The following is a 20521-nucleotide window of genomic DNA, read 5'->3' on the forward strand; positions in this document are numbered from 1 at the left end:
TTTCTTCGACACAAAGAAGCAACTAAAGTTTAACAAACTTACTAATATTCTAATCACTATGAATATAGAAATTTAAAGTTAAGAGTATTTAGCAATAGCCATATTTTATATTTTTAGGTTTTTTTTTTATAATAAGAGAATCAAATATTCAAACACAGCAAAGATCTATTGAAAGGTTGTATTTATCACCATCCTACCTATATCAAATTGTGTTTTATGTGTGCTCTTTTAACCAATAATAGACAATAGTGTATGAAATCTCAACTTTTTTTAATCAACCCAAATCAATCGAATTTAGAGAGTGCCATTTCTTTTAATTATTAAAACTATTTATAAAATTGAGTAAAATTCATCAAACCATTTATAATCATTTTAAAATTGTTACTATATTTTGTAAATAGTTTCATTTTTTTTTGCTATCTATAATATAAATAACAAGTACTCTCCACCATAAACTTTAAAAAATATTTACAAGTATAACAAAATATTACAATTCATTGTCGTATCTTATTGTATTTTATAAATGTTTAAGTTTATTTTGTAATATTTGAAGACATTTAAAAGATGTTTTTTAAATATTGAAATAAAAATATTTAAAAAAATATAGTAAATTTTCAGATTTTATGAATGATAAACATTGATGGACATTGCTAGACTTTTATCCGTTTTTATCGATCACTCAAAAAGACTATAGATTATAGTAGGAATGATTCATTGGTTGATAAGTCAATTTTTTTTACCAAATCACCACAAAACTGACCATAGTCGGTTCAATAAATGTTCAAATCGACCTCGATCATCGACAACATCAATTGGTCGGTTTAACTCTTAGATTTTTTTTTTAGAAATAAACTATTTGAATCTTACCCAAATCGACCTCCCTAGTTCTTCAACTGACTAACTTCGATTTGATCCATAGATGGCTCATTCTATAATACTCATCCAATCTAAAATAAGTAAATATTAAACCTCGACACGTGTCACATTTTTTTGACAATAACCAACCACTATATAATTCGCTATCCAATCCCTCGCGGCAAAAATTTTCTTCCATCGCTTCTAAAAACAAAAAAGGAAAGAAAGAAAAAGAAAACCATTTTTAAGTGCCAATGCTATTTCTTCGATCCGGTAACTTCCATTTCATTGAAACGAACGCTTTCTCCTTTGCAATTCTCTCTTTCGATGAATTTTGGAGTTTCCACTTCCATGGACGTTGCAGCAATCTCCATTCCATCGCTTCACTTCTCCATCAAGTCCAGCGCTGCGATCTCACTTCAAGCTCCTAGAAGCCGAAATGCGTGTTCCGTCAGCTTATTTTCCGGTTTTCGCCGGTTTGGGCTGAGGATCATCTCTGTCAAAGCTGAGCAGGCTTCTTCTAGAGTCACGGACGATGATTTCATCATTGAAGACGTTCCTCACTTGACTGACTTTCTTCCTCACTTACCGGTACTGCTCAAGTGTTTTTTACACAGTTTGCGGTACTACTTTTCTGGATTATATGGTCAATCAGAATGATATTATGCTTTAGTGTGTGTGTATCAGGTAAAATGATCATGTCATTATACCTGTAATTCGATTTGCGCTTTGTTCGGATTTCTATATCGTGTTGTTTTGTTAGTTTATTGGCTGTTTGTGGCAACTTTGAAGTTTAGATTCTCAATTTCATTCGAAATAGGCACCGTTATTTATGTATTACATTGACGTAGATAGGTTTTGAATATCTCAGCATGGCTTATTTTCGAATGAACTATTCTGCAAACAAGTTTTTGGTCGGAGTCCTTAGGAGGTGTCCGATTGTTTGTTCTGAAAATTTCGTTACTCTCTGGTGAAGATTGTGTTGCATTCATAACCATAGATTTGGAGACGCGAGGTCCTGGTAGATCGCATCTCCTGGAAATTGAATTATTTTATTTGTAATCTTGGCCTTGGAGTCACAATGTTATTTTTTGATGTCTGACATAGTTTGGACTTTGGACTTTGGTTTGAGTATGAATGATGATTTGATTGGTCATCACTTATCAAGAAGAGCAGTTACTTCTTAATCCCACGTCAAGAAATTTATTATAGTACGGGAATCGAAAATTTAAATTTCCTATTCCCAAGGTATTTGTTTTTTGGTTGTGTCTTAGCTTGAGTAAATGAACCATGTTCAAATTGAGATGTCGTGCGATTTGAAAATAGGAGCTACACGATTGCAGTTTACTTCAATAAAAATGGATATGGATTTATTCCAGTGCTATTGTCTAATTATCAATTAGGATTATACGAAATTGATGATGAATTGAATTTTTTAGTTCTAGTTGGTTGACAATTAAAATGCATTGGACAATACTTAAATACTTATGGGGCATGGTCATATACCTTTTTATTAGCCTAGTGATTCCTTATATTAATATCATGCATAAACCTTCAAAACCACTGATTTAAATTTGTTACCCTTTGCTTTTTTTAGTCATATCCAAATCCACTGAAAAACAGTCAGGCTTATGCAATTGTCAAGTAAGTGCAACGATAATACTTTCAATTAGTCCTGTATTACAATTTAACATGCATTTCAGTCAAGCTTTCTGTTTCTATTTTGGAACCCCATTTTGGTTATTATTTCTTAGGCTTGAAATATTTCAGGGAAACATTTGTAAAGCCAGAAGATGTTGTTGCACAAAAGGTATGAGAACTCTCACCCTTTTGCAATTCTTCATTCTTTTTTCTTGTTATTTAATTTTTTTTTTGATGATTTTCTTTATCAATGCTATATCTCTATTCATTGTGGACTGGTTCCAGATTGTGGTTACGAAAGATAGCACTAGAGGAATACATTTTCGGCGAGCAGGCCCTCGTGAAAAGGTACCTCCTTATTTTGATCATGTTTGTTGAACCTTGAAGGATGAGTTGAGAACTTTGTGATGCAGGTTTATTTCAAGCCAGACGAGGTGCGTGCTTGTGTAGTAACATGTGGGGGATTGTGTCCTGGGATTAACACTGTAGTTAGGGAGATTGTCTGTGGCTTGAACTTTATGTATGGTGTTAATGATATACTTGGAATTGAGGTATGAAAAATAGTTTTATTTATCTGAATTTTCATTAACATTTTTTAACCCAATTATTATCTTTTAATATAGTTTGTTATGACTTATTTCCCATGGATAGTAATAATGACTAGCAGATTAATTATTTATGTTGATGGTGTTATAGTTGTAGTCCTTTCCAACTCTTGTAAATGTGCAAGTTCGAATTTCATGAAGTTATCACAAGTTTCAATTCTTCTTCTTTTATCAAGTCCAAAGACTCCAAACCTACAAATTCATGATAATTTTTTTGTTGATTGATTTGAAATCTGAATTTTCCTCTGCTGTAGAGGGTTACTTCCATTTACATTCTACACACATCCTTGGCCAGGCGTCACTGCTTGTACTAGATATGCATATTAAAATGATGAAAAGGTTCCTTTCATTTAATGAAGTAAGCTGTATGTGTAAAAAGAGAGTATGATAAGGTGCTGAGGTTCAACCAACAAGTTCATTAAGATCCAAAGGTCGCTAAACCCCTACTGCAAGAGTTAACAGAAATATAACAAAGAAAATAAAAGAAAGCAATGGAATTAGAAACACACGACTTAGCGTGGAAAAACTCCAAAATCTAACCACAAACCATAAATATTCCACTATGTGAAAATTGAAAAATTATTACTATCACCTGAAAATCTCTCATTGATCTTAATTATAAGAACACCTCTCGAAGTATTATACCACTCATAAAACTGAGTTGATAGTGTTAAGTACTTAAGCACCTTGGAGATCCACCCCCAAAAGTCAACTATTGGGGTGGGAGATGAACCCTTCGCCGGTTCTATTCCGGAATGTCAACAACTGGCTATGATAACAATGCTAGATACTTGAGCACCTTTGGATAACCACACACCAAAAACCAACTATTGAGGTGGGAGAGCCAAGCCACTTAAGTACCACATTGGTCACCCACTCTAACTAATGTGGGACAAAGACAACCCATACTACCTTGGTTCCTGTGACATATACCAAACGTAGAGTGTTTCAAATTGAGATGATTTGATTTTTTGGAGCCTATTACTTCCTTGAAGCTTTTAAATATGAGACAATTACTCTGCTAATGTGTTGCTAAATTCCAACACATTGAGACAAGTAGGCGAGCCACTCGTTGTAAATTTTATCTAGACTTCACTATCCTCACAGAGACCAAGCAGTTCATCTCTTAGAAGGTGGTTAAAATCTCATAGAGCTCTGTAGATATTGTTTGGTCTGCTCTGGAGTCTGGATGCATCTTGCTTTTTCTGTGTATCGTCATTTTGTGGAAGGATGATTCTATTTTTGTTTCAGATGTCGTGGAGGGACCTTTCTCCGTTTTGGTGGCATTTACCATGCATGATGCTTTTTTTTTCAATTTATTATAACTTCGATTTGGGCTCTCTCTCTTTCTCTCAATTCTCTTCTATTCATCTATTAATCTCTTGGGACTTGGACCACAAATATAGGATTACATCCCAAACTAAACGTAATCTGGTTGAATCAAATCATAAGGTTCCAAAATTTTGTATTTGATCATGGAATCTGCCAACATACAAAAAAAAAAAAAATGCATCGTGATTTAGAGCTGACATATAGTTCTGCATCCCGTGAAGTTGGGTTCGTCAGTTGATTGACCAACTTGATCTATTTATTTATATTTATTTTTAACATATCTGTTATGCTATTTTATATCATCAGGGAGGATACAGAGGGTTTTACTCCAAGAATACACTAACATTGACACCAAAAGTTGTCAACAATATCCACAAACACGGTGGTACGTTTCTTCGTACTTCACGAGGAGGCCATGATACAAATAAGATTGTTGATAACATTCAGGATCGTGGAATAAATCAGGTATGAGCAAAAGGCTAGATGTCTATCTGTTTCAGAGAAGTGAGAGAAAAGAAAAGAAGAAGAAAGAAGAAAAAGAAGAAAACAATAAAAGAAATGGTTCAGAAAAAATTGACGTCTCCCTATGGTCTAGGTGTATATCATTGGCGGTGATGGTACTCAAAGAGGAGCAGCTTTAATTTATCAGGTATTAACTCTTCTTATAATTTCATAATTGTTCCTTAACAATTCATTTGTTGGACGAAAGTAATGTTCCTTTGTTCTTCTAAAGGAAATTGCAAAACGTGGTCTTCAAGTTTCTGTTGCTGGGATCCCCAAGACGATTGATAATGACATTGCTGTAAGTATCTTTCTGGACTTTCAGAAATGCCCGAAGAAGTGTAACAACCTCATCTGTTGTCAATATTTTCATTATGTAGTAAAATATTCATTTGCGATATAATATATGATTAATTACTTTCCCTTGTACATCACATGGGGAAATTCTAGTTCATCTTTACTTTCAAAAAACCTATGGACGTCTATTCATTTGCATTTTCTGGTTTCGATGAAATTTATTACAATTATGCACTGCATAGTGTATACTGAGCAAATTTGACAGTGTTGACAATCCGATGTTGAAGGTCTCAATATTCTTAAGTGATGAAAGATACATTTATACGGAAACAAAATTTTTCATATGGATCTTTGTGCACGGTTCATATTTCTTGATAATAAGACTAGTACTTGGATAAATTTGTAGTTTGATAAAAAGTTTCCAGTGACTTGAATGTCTAAATATCTGCACATCTGAAGATTTTATCTTTAGTTCTATCAATGGAATTATAAATAGGACTGTGTGGATATAGTACACCTAAACTTAAAGAAAAAGTTGGATTAGTAGTAGGGAAACACTACAATTTAGAGATGATTTAGTAATTATTTTTTAAGGCCTTTCTTTGCAAGATATTTGTTTAATTTGGGTTAGTTTTTTTTTCCTCTCTCTCCTTTTGGGAGTTTCTATCTCTTGATTATTAGTCTCTTTACATCTTTTCAATATGAAAGTTTCATCCCTTGTTCAAAAGATAATTAAAAGTGGAGTGAGTAGGTTGGGCGGTTTTCATAAGGTAGATTTTAAATTTTAGGAAATGGTTTTCGGAGAGAAGTTAGCCTCTCAATTTTTATTACCTTTGGCTCCTACCTCTTCAGATTTCCTGTTTCTGTCCCCTATTAATTTGTTATGCTTTTCTTCCCCTGTTCTGATGATTTAGGTGTTAGACAAGTTCTTTTATTTAATCTTTTTGGTTGATGTAATTTATATTGGCTCCTGCCTCCTATTTCTTTAGATTTCTTTTCTCTGCCCTTATCAAGGAAAATACTTGGGTGTAGCTTGTCTCATCTCCAGCCCACCTAAAACCATGCCTTGTGGCAAATTTGTTCTTTTAAAATTAAGTTATTATTTTATCTCCGTGCAATAAATGATGGGCTACATGAAGATGGGTGTAGGCTACACCCATGTATTACTCCGCTATTAATTTGTTAAGTTTTTTTCCCCTGTTATGATGATTTAGGTAATAGACAAATCTTTTGGGTTTGATACTGCGGTTGAAGAAGCTCAGAGGGCCATTAACGCTGCTCATGTTGAGGTTGGAAGTGTAGACAATGGAGTTGGAATAGTTAAACTTATGGGTCGATATAGCGGTACTTGTGTCCAAACCTTTACAATGACTCATCACTTTTTCGTTATATTGAACACCAATATTCTTTTCCCTCATTTTTGTGTTTTATGCTTTCTTATGGCAGGTTTTATTGCCACAATTGCAACTTTGGCTAGTAGAGACGTGGTTAGACTTCATTCCTTTATTAATTCAATTTGGGTGAAATTTTGTTTTATTGTTCCACGGTTGTTTTTCATGTAGTAATTTAGTCAACGACTTTCTGGAAAAACTGTTGTTAGCCGTAGAAACATAAACCTTGTGAGTGGAAGATTAATTTCAGAATTACTAAATAAAAAGGTCTAGAATTTTCAACCAATATGCGAGCTACTAGTTCTGAGATTTAAAGATATTGATAATTAACGTAGTCTTAATTTTGGATTAAACTTTAAACACTCTTACAAAGATAAGTACCTCAACTTACTATTTGGCATGGGTTTGTTATATTTATCAAAATAATCATTTTATTTGATACATATTTCAAAGTAACTAATCAAATGAAATGAGTCATGCATGTGACTTTTCAGCTCGATGAGTTATTTCATGTTTTGGAGTTTTCAATGTTAGTTATATTGTCCTTATTATTATTAGCATTAACTTTAAAGAGATACATTTTATTGATGAATAAAATAAAGGGAGTTACTAAACCCCCAACCACCAATAAGTGGATTACAAGAAAGCTTTCCAATGTGAAAAGAAAGTAGGGCAAGCATTAAAAGAGTGTTATACATTTACACCGATAAAAAGCATGAAGTAAAACCAAGACGGTGAGCAAGGAAGGTTGGCAGACTTGTTATATCAAGTTCTTAAGCTGGTGTTCTGCTAAAATGGTTTAGGAAGCCTCATATCTATTTTTTTTTTTTGGAATGGTAAAGTGAGTAAAAATGTAAAAAGAGAGGCCGATATAATTGGTGATATGATTTACGACCAAGATGGCATTTTTTCCAATCCACAATTTCAAATTCAGAATCAGGCTATTTTTTAGTTCATATAATCAAATAGTACATAATAGGGTCAGGGATTTTGAGGGATTTGAGAGACTGGGAAAGCTGTTCATCTTTTCTCCTTTGCAAGCAGGAAGATAGTAGAAAGGAAGCAGGGTCCAGAAATAGATTTTTGAAGAACTAAAATGATCTTACAACTTTTTGGTGTGCCCATCTCAATTTTGAGTTAGATATAAACCTGTTTTCCGTTTATAGAAAGGAAACAGTGTCCAGAAATAGATTCATAACGTTTGGATCTAGTTTGTTTGTCCCCCTAGGGATAGGATTTTCTCCTTGAATGAGACGCAGGCTGGTGTTATTTTCTTTTCTCTTTTTCCTCTTTGTTGGCAATTGGCGTTAGACTCTTTGTTTCTGTGAAATGTGAATCATCAGTAACAAGTACTATATTCTGTTTTATATCCAGTTGTACTCCCTGTGTGTTTTTCTTTTTATGTACTCTCATCTCACTTCAATGAAAGCTTGTCTTTTTACCTAAAAAGAACTCAGTTGGTTCTTTAAAAATAAAAGTAAAAATGACATGGAATGTGCTTAATTGTTGTAATCTTACATTTCTCGGTAAATTAATTTCAAGTTTTTGTTTAGTATATCGATTAATTGCTATGAAATGTGGCAGGATTGTTGCTTGATTCCCGAATCACCATTCTACTTGGAAGGGACCGGAGGGCTCTTTGAATTTATAGAACAGCGGCTTAAAGAGAATGGGCATATTGTTATTGTGTTAGCAGAAGGAGCAGGACAAGATTTTATAGCTCGAGACATGCATGCAGCTGAAGAGAAAGATGCGTCAGGAAATAGATTACTACTCGATGTTGGTCCGTGGTTATCTCAGAAGATTAAGGTGTGAGATGCATGGATATTTTCTCGATTATTTGGTGTTATTTCTAGCCTACTTCAAAATGGAACATTCCTTTTCTAGTAAACGAGTCCTATATTGCTGACTCATGACCATGATTTGAGAATTCTCATAGTATTGCCAGAAATTCACCGATATTAATATTTTAAATGCTATAAAATGCAAAATTTAAACTTCTATTGCACTTCACTGAGAATTGTCGAAAGTGACATATTTTGAAAATGGTGTGCGCACTACAATTGCAAACATCGAATATCAGCCTTTGCTTTTTTGCCTAATTGTTTATTTTACAGTTCCTTTTTGTTCGCCAATTTTCTCAGGGATATGTAGGTTTTAGTTTAAGTTTGTCAATATTTTATGTCTATTGATAAATCTCTCTCTTACAGGATCATTTTACGAAGGTTCAGAAGATGGCAGTTAATATGAAATACATAGGTACGTCCAAACCTTTTGTTATTGCCTTTCTCTAATTTCTCTTTCTCGTCTCATTACACTCTTCCCCTCTTCCTTCAATCACATACTCGATTAAAAGGTAGTTATTTATTTTTATTTTTCACTCTCGTCTTTCTGTTCCCTCCCCACCTTCATCTAGTGACCTCCACTTTTTGTTCACCCGTTTTCTCTCATTCTTCCTTTTCCAACCCCTCATTCCTGTTACTTCTTTCTCTTCTTATCCCTTTTCTCTTTGCCTAAATCTCTAAATCGAATGAAGTCGCTTTGTTTCAGAGGTTTCAATGGAGAAAAAAGGAAGAGGAGAGGAAGAACATAAGGTGGAAAAAAGAGAGAACAAAGGAGAAGAGAGACGTGGGAGGAGGGGAAAGAGAAGAAAACTGAATTTTTTTTAGGGTGTTTTGTCCAAGGAGTTGGGGAATAGGAATTGGAGAGTGGTGAACTCCACTTCTTGTTTGGCCATAAAGTTCATGACCTCATGACTAAAAACATCAATTTTGTCTTATTAACTCTGGCTCCAGAGTTCTCGCAACTTCGCTCCTTTCCTCAAACACTCTTTTGAAGAGTTCAACAGTTATTATTGTTGAACTTCTTGGGTGAGTTATTTTAACTAACGAGTTTAATAACCATAACCCATGGGCCAAACAAAGAGTTAGTTGAGTTAAAAAACTCTGCTTCACCCTCTCCTTATTCCAAACACCCTTATACTTATTGATAGAGAGTTTAGTTATTGCTTTATTGCATCATATCATTGCTATTGGTGCTCTTGTAAATTTATGTAACTTTGTCCCTTGTATTTGTTTCTAATCCTTCTTCCATTGCAGATCCTACATATATGATTCGAGCTATTCCTAGTAATGCCTCAGATAATGTTTACTGCACTCTTCTTGCTCAGAGTGCTGTCCACGGTGCCATGGCTGGATACACTGGCTTTACTGTTGGACCTGTAAATAGCAGACATGCTTATATTCCAATTGCTGTAAGAAATTTCTTTCTTTGCTCCAAGTTTTTGAGTTTCTTGAGTTATGTGTCATTTTCAGCTTATCCGCTCATAGTTTTTCTGTCAGCCAAAATTCTCTTAACCTCTCAATTCTCCTTGGATTTAGAACTTGTTATTATTATGTATCGCTTGGTCTTACAGACATTTCTTAGATAAGAATGTAGCCGGAACAATTGATGTACTTCATCTTATACATTTGGGGGGGGGGGGGATATTAGAACACCGACCGAAGTAGAGTATTATTCAAAAGATAAATGGAAGCAACTACAAGAGATTGACTGGTTATCAATCCCTAAATTACAGCAACAACTAAATGCAAAGACAAAATAACAAGAACACTACCTACCCCTCTGCCTTCCTATCTTTCAAGGAAATGACAAATGACACACAAATTTCATGTCCTCCCTCACCAACCTCCCTTGCTATTTATACCTCCTCTCACTCCTAACTAACTGTGGGTCCCAGTATTAGCAGCAATTCTACCCATTACACGTGCACTCCCCTTATTCCCCTTCCTACTATATTGCCATACGATAGGTGGTCTAACATATTTACTTACCAAAGTAATTAACTTTAATCATAGCAGTTGTTGAAACTGCACATTTGTGTTCGTAAGTTAGAAATTAAGACCCTGTTGATATTGTATTAGTTGGTAACCAAGGCAATTGTCAGAAAGTTTGTCATCTTTTCTATTTTCTGGGATACTCACCAGAAGCTTGGTACAATTACCCATCATACATCTTTTCTTTCCTTCTGTCCATACATGTCTAACTCTAACGTACATTACCCTTCTATATTGCCTCGACCAACCATCTGTTGAGTATTATATTCATCCTTTTTTTACATTTATGACTCTGCTGTTGCTTTTCCATTGCTCCACCTTTAAGTTACTACCTAATCTTCAAGCTGAAAATATGAGTTAAGAAACTGAAATGGGGACAACTGATCTCGAGGTGGCATTTGATGAGAAAAAACCCTTCCATTGGATTAGGACTTAAAAATCCCTGTCATTGTGCTCAGCTACATTAACCCCTAACCGTGAATTGGATGTCCTTAAAATAAATGCGTTGTGAACTGGTTCAAAGGGGAAAAGTGGGCTGCGTGTTGCTAAGTGCTTTCTTTAGCTGTGGAAGATGGATTGAACAACCCCTCTGTTAACTTTAAACTGGTATGCTACCTTTTCTACATATTCATGATTTAGGATGGCCATGTAATGGTTAATTGAGCCCTCAAATCTCACATTCACTACATTCAAACTGTCTGTAGATACAAAGCTTCAAATTATACCCGGTCTTTACATCAAAGTGAACACCTTGTTGCCGCTGATTAGCAAGAACAGACAATTCACTGTTGTGCTTTAGCCAAAGTGAAGGTTATTCAGCTTTACATCATGCTTTGTCAATAGCGGGTCTATGCTAATAACAATCAAAGAATCTGGAGTATAATCAGAATAGGTGGAGGAATGAGAGGGGTTGTACTAAAATTTTGAGCATGGAAGCCGTCTAACCAAAAGTTGGCTCAAGTACAGGTACAATGGTCTTGACATGTTTAAGGCATTGGACGGTATTCTGTTATCCCTGCACACAGAAAATATAGAAACACTTCCAAGAAAGACACCCAAACACCATCAAAACAGGGGATATCAGCTTTCCTGTATCTTAGTATCAGTTATCAACAGATAACACAAAAGTTGAACGATTAGCAAGCCAAAATATACCAAGAACAGAGCAAGAACAAGATTAGGAAAATAACAAGAAAGCAAAGAAACCGATCAGCTATTTGAGAGAGCCGTCTCTCCTCCAAGTTAGCTCTCACTCTCACAACATTCCCCCATCACATTAAATTCTAGAACTTCAGATGGTCCCCACAGGTACAATATTCTTCAGCTGGTCCCCTCCCCAATTTCTGCTTGTCAAATTCCCGTTGTTACCCTTCTTCTTTTCATAAACTTTCATAATGGAAGTCTCGCATATTTCTAACCTCAAGTGTGCACAGACATTGTTCCATAATTGTTGAGTGTGGTTCAAGCAATCAAACCGGTTGGTTTTAGATTTTTAATAACCCTGCATCCCTAAAATGCCTTTTCTTTAGGTTAGGGAAATTTTATCATAGCTCCATGTTGCTGTCATTTTGTACGAAGGTACTATTTAGTCTTTAGCATTAGCAGGCAAATTATTGATCAAGGTGTTTAAGATTGTGGCCAAATGTCTGGGAATGTGACTCCAAGATTATATCATTTGTGAAAGATTGAAAAGCTGATGGACATTAACGAAATTTTTTTAGCTTTGTTTAATATTTTTGATGCTTAATCCCCTATAAGGACAATGATGAGATGTGTCAACACTTTTGAGGATACTCAAACTTGTGCTTTAATGCATCTCAATCCTCAAATAGAATGTTTTACCTATCCTAGTCACCTACATGAATTAGGCACCCATTTCAAGGTCAAATCTCATTTCATTTGTGCCACAGTTTGGATCTGATCTGACAACTTGAAACGTTAAGCATTTTTGAAGATTTGAAAAAGAACTTTCACAGGCACCACCTAATCAAATTTGAGACGTCACACGTCAATTGACTGCTTTATTGCATATTGCATTCACGATAGGATTCTTATGATCTAAAACTGGATTTAGCGTAGCATTGGCTTATCTCTTGATTCTCTTAAGCTTTTTTTTTTTTTTTTGATAAAAAAACAAACATTTCATTGATAAAATGAAATAAGGGAAAACCTCAAGCACCTAGAGGTGATTACAAAAAAGCACCAATTGGCAACTAAGACCGATAAGCTAAAGTTCTTAAAAGGGTGCCCAATTTTGCACGAATAAAAAGCCGTGAACAATACCATGTCAAAAAAAGAACTAAAAGATGAAAAAGAGGCTTGAAAAAGACGCCTATTATGCTTGCCCCATAAAGTCCAAAAGAAAGCCCGAAGAACAGCCAACCAAATAACCTTCTTGCAACCAATAAATAGGTGACCCACCATAAGAGAGTTGAGGAATTCCAAAATGTCATTGGACAAAGCTAGACCAACCAAAAGCCTCCAAAATGAGATCCCAAAATTGTCGAACAAAAGGACAATGAATAAAAAGATGAGCAGGGGTTTCAACATTAGTACCACACATAATACACCAAGAAGGAGAAAGAGACATGTAAGGCATATGTTGCTGGAGACGATTGACAATGTTCATTGCTTTATGACCAAGCTCCCAAAGAAAAGTATTAATTTTCTTTAGGAAGTGATCCATCCAAATGATCCAATAAAAATCTCTTTCAGAAGGCTCGAGAGCACCTGTCAAGTCATTAATCATAGATTTCATAGTGAACATAGATGAGGAGTCAATAGTCCATCTTCAAGAATCAGGCATCATACAAAATCTGCTAGAAGACAAAATAGTAGACAAAGATACCAATTCCTGAATTTCATGACCAGTAAAATTACGTCTAAAGTGCAAGTCCCAAGTCTCATAATCAACAAGCCACAACTTTCGCAACATAAATATCAGGAGTACAAGAGAGACGAAACAAACGAGGAAAAATCACAGAGAGAATACCACAATCATGCCATCGATCTTTGCAAAAAGAGATAATGTCACTCAAACCAAGGCAATGCTGAGTCCTAGAAAATACAAGGTCAACGGTATGGCAGATGGAGCTCCACTGGGACTTTGATGACCTTCTAACAATAGTTGGCCAAACACAAGAAGGATGATAGTACTTAGCCTGAGCTGACTCCACAGAGCATCCTACTCATATAAAAACCTCCGGATCCACTTCGCCAAAAGAGCAGAATTTCCCAGACGAAAATTGTAAATGCCAAGACCACCAAGAAGCTTAGGGGCTGAGTAGTAATCCAATTAACGTTATGCATACCATTTTCATCACATGAACCATCCCAAAAAAGCCACGAATCAGTTTCTCCAAACAATTAATCACATAATTGGAAGGCAGTCATCTCTTTTACTTTTGTATTAGTACTATAAGGAAAGCTAATATCAATAGAAGTATAAATATTATTGTGTTGTACTTGTACAGCGTGTTACGGAGACGCAAAACACGGTGGAGTTAACTGGTAGAATGTGGGCAAGACTTCTTGCGTCTACCAATCAACCTAGTTTTGTGACAAATAGTGAGGAACTGAAAGAAAAAGCTGCTGATATCAACAACGTCGATATTTCTGCTCAGATTTAATGGCCATACAGTTAAATACAATTTGTACCAGTCTCAAATTCAGATTCTTTCATGTTGTCAGACAGTTTGTTGGTATGGCAATTCGGAATTTTATGAGGTATATCTACTTTAGCTTTATTGTAGATTATACAATGTTAAATTTACTCCAAGGGCAAGCTATTCTCAGTTTAGTTATATTGTTAGATGATATAATGTTAAATTTACCTTCACCTTATCAATTTAAATTTTATTGGATGACAGTGATGATATTGCCATGCACTTCTATTGCAGTATTCTTTGACAACACAATCCTAGTGGAGCTTTAAACAACGACAATTGGTTCTTGCATCGTCTCCCTCAGCACTCCCCTCTCAATGAGACGGCAGGTATACTCACTTGTTACTCTTTTCAAGCTATAATAAATTTCCACCGCCATTCTATTCTATTTCCTTAACTCAAGCTTCTAGGAAATTCATAATTGATGTAAAAAATATGATTTTAAATTAAAAAATCCTAATATTGAGGTTGAATAGGGAGCTTGTATCTTCTTTTTCTGCGTCGATTAATATTTTAAGAAAAGTTTTAACATTACTTCAGTAAGTCATAAACAAAAGATTTAGGATCTATAGGAATAGAAATTATGTGTAGATACTCTAATGTAAGTAGTCTTTTGGGATCTGGCTTTCTTTAGATTTAAGAAATGATATCCAAATATGGATATAATATATTGAGAAGTGAGAGGTAAACATAAATGAGGAAAGTCTATTCTTATCTAAAAGGTACTACGATAATACACTTTTCGATTGGTTGGATGCGAGGGTTAGGAATTAAGGATTTTTAGAAAAAGAAATGATTTAACTTTCTACAGCGACATGAAAGTTTAATTATTTATTTATTTTGGGAAACACAAAAATCACTATTCAACTATAGTTGTAGTTGTAATTAGGCATTTATTAAAATTGAACTCTCAAACTTGTATGGGGTTAAAATTAAACTCTTTACAATTTAGAGTTTTCTACATTACTAGCCTAGTTAAATAGGTCCAGTTGTATTTATTAGCTTAAAGTTGACCTAATATTTCTTAAAAGTTGGATCAAAATGTCATTACACCCTTGCACATCTAATCTTACTGAAGAAAGAAATATCAAATATATGGAAAAGAATTTAAACATTGGAAAAATAAAGAAACACCCACGACGACAATGGCTGAATTTTAGCATTTCGAATGCTTTCATTACTATTGTGGGACAAACACAATTATTATTCTTAAAGTAGGCTTATATATATATTTTTTAAGAATTATTTTTAAATATAGTAAAATAAAACAAAACATTAATCTCTTCCTCTTTGATAGTTTATAGTTTATGATAGATTTTGGTATTTTACTACATTTATAAATATGTTTTTGGAAGTTTTGTTATTGGAGATGATTTTTTTTCAAAGGATTGTTATTATTATTATTTTAGTTCTAACAAAAAATAAATTTTGACCTCTTATTTTTTATTTTTAAAGTATGAGTGCATATATCATAAGCCAACTGAGCTACTTGCATAAATATGCCGTGGTGGGTGGTAGTAAAGTGGGGTACGCATTTACATTGCTAAAATAATTGATTGAATTGATTTCGCTTAATTTTTTGCCATTACCTATGCGAAGAAACAAACTCTTTTGTCTAAAAAATAAGAAAGATAATTGGCATTTAAAAATTTTAAGCCAATTGAGCTGATCACTAGGAACCAAAAAGAGAAGAGTGAAATTGCTTTTTTTTTCTCTCTCTCCCTGGAAAGAATTGGAATTGAATTTGACTATAATATTTTTAGTTTTAAAATTGTCAAATAGCTGGATTTTTAAACTGGATTGTTAGGAAGATTTTTATATTTTAGCTCGAGTTCAAACTCCTACCCATAACTTTTTTTGAGATTTTTTTAGTTATATATAAAGTCTTCTCTCAATAAATTTTCTAGATCTGCTACTTAACTAAATGTTTGAAGAGACCTCAACTAACTATATTATGAAGATTTAACTAGTTAAAACATGTATTTGTTCTAGAATTTAAACAAAAGTTTGAAACTCAATCCTTACAATTTAAACAAATGTTTGAAATCCAATCCTTAATGTTGAATTATGAAAATTTTATATAAGAACGATTTTTAATTTCTTTTGGAGATGTGAGCTATGGTTTAACTCAAACATTTTGTTTATTTTTAGTACAACAACTGTGAAGGTGAGAAATTGAAGAATTACATGTTTAAATCTCTCGACGGGATAAAGTTTACTTTTGATCATAATTACATTTTTATAGATTTGATATAGGTACGACACTTTCATTATACTTAAAAAAGAGTAATAAAATGTATCTAACATAATATAAAAAATAAACCTTTTAACTTGTTTGGTGTAAAATTTGATTTTTTTTTTTATTTGTTAAGAAATATCTCTTGGAAGGGGAAATAATGGTATTTAAAAGATAACCCAAATACCTTTTTGTTTTAAAAAGGAAAAACCCCAATTACTTTTTTATTAGCTAATGTTTTGTGTATTATATTTCAAAGAATCTCTGTAGCATCTTTTCGCTCTAAACATACCCCACCTATTATTCAAAAGATTTTGTATAAACAAATCGAAAATGATCCTTAGCATGTACTTGTAGGACAGAAACTAATTCTAAGAACTACAATAATTTAAGCAATTATTTTGAGAATGCTTTTATATTATTCTTAGGATTAATTGTGAAGGAAAAAAAATACTTGTGAATTAATTTTAATCTTAAAATCTCAAATTTTCGATAAATGAATTTTAATTTAAATAAATCGTTGAAATTTGTTACTTTTCAAAATGAAATCAGAAAAACGATCAATATGATTTAAATCATATGATACTCATTTATTAGACATTCAAGAATACACTATAAAAAAGTATTACTTAAACCTGACAACAAAGTCAACAATAAAAAATAATATGAATAGAACACCGCATACCTAAACCCAATTGAAAAATGTAGAAATCAAACATGGTCTAGAATATTGAATAACCACCATAGGACTAGGAGCCTAGTTGCATGAATATAACCAAAGTAGTGTATATATATGCATGTATGCATGTCTATGTATGTATGTATCCACCATAAGAGCCTACTTGCATTTAATCCAACCAAAGTAGTGTATATATGTATATTTGTATGGTTATGTATTTGTTTGTACAGTTTGTGTTGATATGTAAGGATAGATATATATTATATGAAATACACAAATATTTTTCTAAAGGATTTGTAGGCAGCCATTTGGCAAGGACATATTCTCCTATTTAGTTTCCTTGTTGCAACGAATGAGATTTCCTGTCATTGAAAGTGTCATCACAAATAAATGACACAACCAACTCTCATAGAACTCTTCCAGCTTCCTTTTTCCTCACATAGTCAATATCCTCATATATATTATTGTAATCTTCTTTCTCTTCAACTTGTGTGGTTTGGTTTGATTTGGTTTGGTGTTATCCATATCCATTCATGCATCTTCCTTATGCGTTTCCAAGGGACCACTCTTTCTTTCAATATGGACAATTCTTTCTCTCTATGTATAAGTCGCTTTCATTCTTTTTTTTAGGGACAGGGCAGCTGCGAGGTGAGTGAAAGGAAAGGGACAATTCTGGGCCAATGGAAGTGACTCAACTTCATCCTTTTTATTACATGTAAGGACAAGCGCAGCCTCTTTTTTGTCTTTTACTTCATTTAATGATTGCTGGTTGACACTCAGATTATAACTACTTCTTTAATTTATTTATTATTTCATTTATTTGTTATGCATTCTTTATGACATTATAAGTCATAATACAGATATTTTGCTTCATAGTTATCAAGTCCATTGACAAGTAGATTTAGGGGAGGTGTTTGGTCTATGAAGTTAAGAATTAGTAGACCCCTCCCTTGTTTCTTCCCATGAGTTTGTCAGCCTCATACCCTACTAAAAAATATCAATTTTGTGTTTGGAGAAAACTTTTTCCACTCTTATGGTAGAAATAAACAGAAGAATAACAGAGATATTAAAAAAACAAATTGAAAACACAAAATTAAGGTAAAAAACTCCAAATTCGAAGAAAAACCATGACTTACTAGAAAAAAAAGAATTGTACTATTATATTCACATCGAATAATTCTCTCTCAAGTCCCCTTTACAAGAACACTGACCATTCACACAACTACTTAGTAAACCTAACTTAAAGTCATATATGTTTCTATCCGAGACAATTTAACACTAAATACATAGACTTCTTTTATAGTACTCTTGAAGCGCTACTTGAATCTTTCAAATGTATATAGGACAACTATTCTTGTAATATTTTGTCGTAGTTTAATCTAAACACTCGATGGGCCAAACACTATTGAAAGCATCAACTCCCAAAAACATCATGGATCTCACAACTTTACTACTCTCCATAAACTTCCCAACATTTCTAAGATTCAAAACTCCACTATTGCTACAAACACCCTTGAGATGTTTCAAAGATACAACTTATCAGAAAAAATTCATGTAGTAGAAGAAATATTAATATTCTCTTTCATTTATTGTCCATCATCATGTCAACGTTAATTTTTTTAAAAATTGAAGTTGTGTCTAGTCTACTAACATTTTGAAAAAGTATTTGTAAAGAGAACTCTAGTGTAAAATAAATAGAGTATATGTTACTTTCCGCCATGCTATGAAGCTTCCCTGACTTATCAAAGGGACATTATTAGCTTTCTTTATGACAATCAATTCTATTTTAAGACACAATCTAATAATGTCTAACTACTAATGTGATGGTCTAGGAGGACGCAATGTCTACACAAGTTGGTTTCTCTTCAACAGGAGAGAATATAATATATACTGTTGCTTGATTTTGACCATTTTGATTGTGTGTGGTAGTGCTGTTCCAAAATAGTTTTAGAAAATTTGGTTCCCCCATACAAATTTTGTTTTTCTATTCTAATGGTCATTTGAGATTTTTTGCAACAATCTTTTATTAGGTGGGAAAGCAATGAAAATTTTCACAAAGAAAGGTAATGTGACTAAAGGTAATATCTCTGATTGATGAGGGAATTTTTGAGTTTAGTTTAAATATAAAATAATGAAGCTTAGCTTTAGGTTTTAAATGGTGATATTGTATTAGGGTGTGGAAATAAATAGATAATTGAGTCATGTGCTAAATATTAAATTGATTAATTCTATAGGACTAAAATTATGTTTTGTGAATATTTTGAATAGGAAAAGGTTAAAATCACTATCTAATAATATATTAAATGTTGATTAAAAAATTAGATGATTTTGTATAGTGGCTTTGTTTCATGAATAATGAAGTTAGCTATGTGGGTCTACGTAACTCTATTGGACAAGTGGGCATACTTTAATTAGACATTGTTGAAAGGGGAGGTTTTTGATGTAACATTTGTTTAGTAATGTTTAGTAACGAAAGAAGGTTGTTATTATGAGTGTAAATAAAATTTCACGATTAGGAAAATTAAAGAAGTGATCACGAGTACATAACTAAGGATAATATTTTCATTGGTGAAGCATTTTTGGATGGTTTATAAAACAAAGCTATATGGGTTTGTGCTAAAAATAACAATATCAAACCATTGTAATAGGTGGAGGTTTTGTCATCCTTTATCTCTTGATAGAGAATGAGTGTTTGGAGCAACAATCGAGTAACAATTAACAGATAAGCTAACTGATGGAGGAAGTAGATATTTGTTTGAGGGGGGAGGAAGATTAATTAAGGGTGCAACAATGGGTCGACATCAAGTGTATTCCACAAAAATGCTTCATAGTTATGTTTTAAAACTTTGCAACTAGGCTTTTATAAGATTAAGCTTAAGTAGGTGATCAAGAGTAAACAAACGAGGGAAGATTTAAGGCGGTACTTTGCTCAAAGGGAGCATTGTTAATAGTGGAAACAAAAAGGTTGATGTTGGTGTCTAGAATGATCATGAATATATAAGTGAACAGTTATCTCCATAGATACAAGACCTTTCGTGTGGTTCCAAAAGAAAATCATAAGGTTTGAGTCTAAAGTTGACAATATCCTATCATTATAGAGATAATTGAATATTCTCTTGTTCTTTATCAATCATGTTTCGTTAGTGATAAAAAAGAACAAAAAATTGAAACCAAAAAATTCAATGAGGTCCATATTAATTTAGTGTGATATAAAATGAAATCAATATTAGTTCTCTCATAATATGAGAAGGGTTAAAGAGGCAAAAATGAGAGTATAACATCAATCAAGTGCGTTAGGTTTCCTATGATGAGTTTGTGAAGTAAATGAGAACAAGTGCCAACATTCATCTATGAAAATGGATACTTTTCTATAATCCATATAAGATTTGTTCAAAGTATTCAGATCTCCAAAAAAATCAGACTTCACTAAAATTTTTGCTCGATGATACAAAGAGACTTTTCTAACCATATATAGTAGGTAGT

The 20521-nt window shown here is 33.3% G+C and overlaps 1 protein-coding gene across 4 annotated transcripts; it reads left to right on the forward strand.

The window, feature by feature from the left end:
• The first annotated feature begins 1040 nt into the window (after positions 1–1040).
• On the forward strand, positions 1041–17911 carry LOC101204973 (ATP-dependent 6-phosphofructokinase 4, chloroplastic). Of its 4 annotated transcripts, none has more exons than XM_031883912.1 (16): positions 1041–1446; positions 2453–2499; positions 2626–2665; positions 2782–2844; positions 2910–3047; positions 4740–4898; positions 5029–5082; positions 5167–5235; positions 6446–6575; positions 6678–6718; positions 8207–8431; positions 8833–8881; positions 9721–9875; positions 13932–14184; positions 14328–14452; positions 17669–17911. In XM_031883912.1, exons 1-14 carry the CDS (start codon positions 1183–1185, stop codon positions 14085–14087), a joined length of 1590 nt encoding a protein of 529 aa, XP_031739772.1. In that variant the 5' UTR covers positions 1041–1182; the 3' UTR covers positions 14088–14184; positions 14328–14452; positions 17669–17911. The 4 variants fall into 4 exon arrangements, with proteins under 4 accessions (XP_031739772.1, XP_031739771.1, XP_031739770.1 ...); XM_031883911.1 differs by having other exon boundaries at positions 14358–14452; XM_031883910.1 differs by lacking the exon at positions 17669–17911 and having other exon boundaries at positions 14328–14657.
• Positions 17912–20521: the final 2610 nt, after the last annotated feature.

Source organism: Cucumis sativus, chromosome 4, assembly GCF_000004075.3.
Source record: "Cucumis sativus cultivar 9930 chromosome 4, Cucumber_9930_V3, whole genome shotgun sequence".
Taxonomy (NCBI): domain Eukaryota; kingdom Viridiplantae; phylum Streptophyta; class Magnoliopsida; order Cucurbitales; family Cucurbitaceae; genus Cucumis; species Cucumis sativus.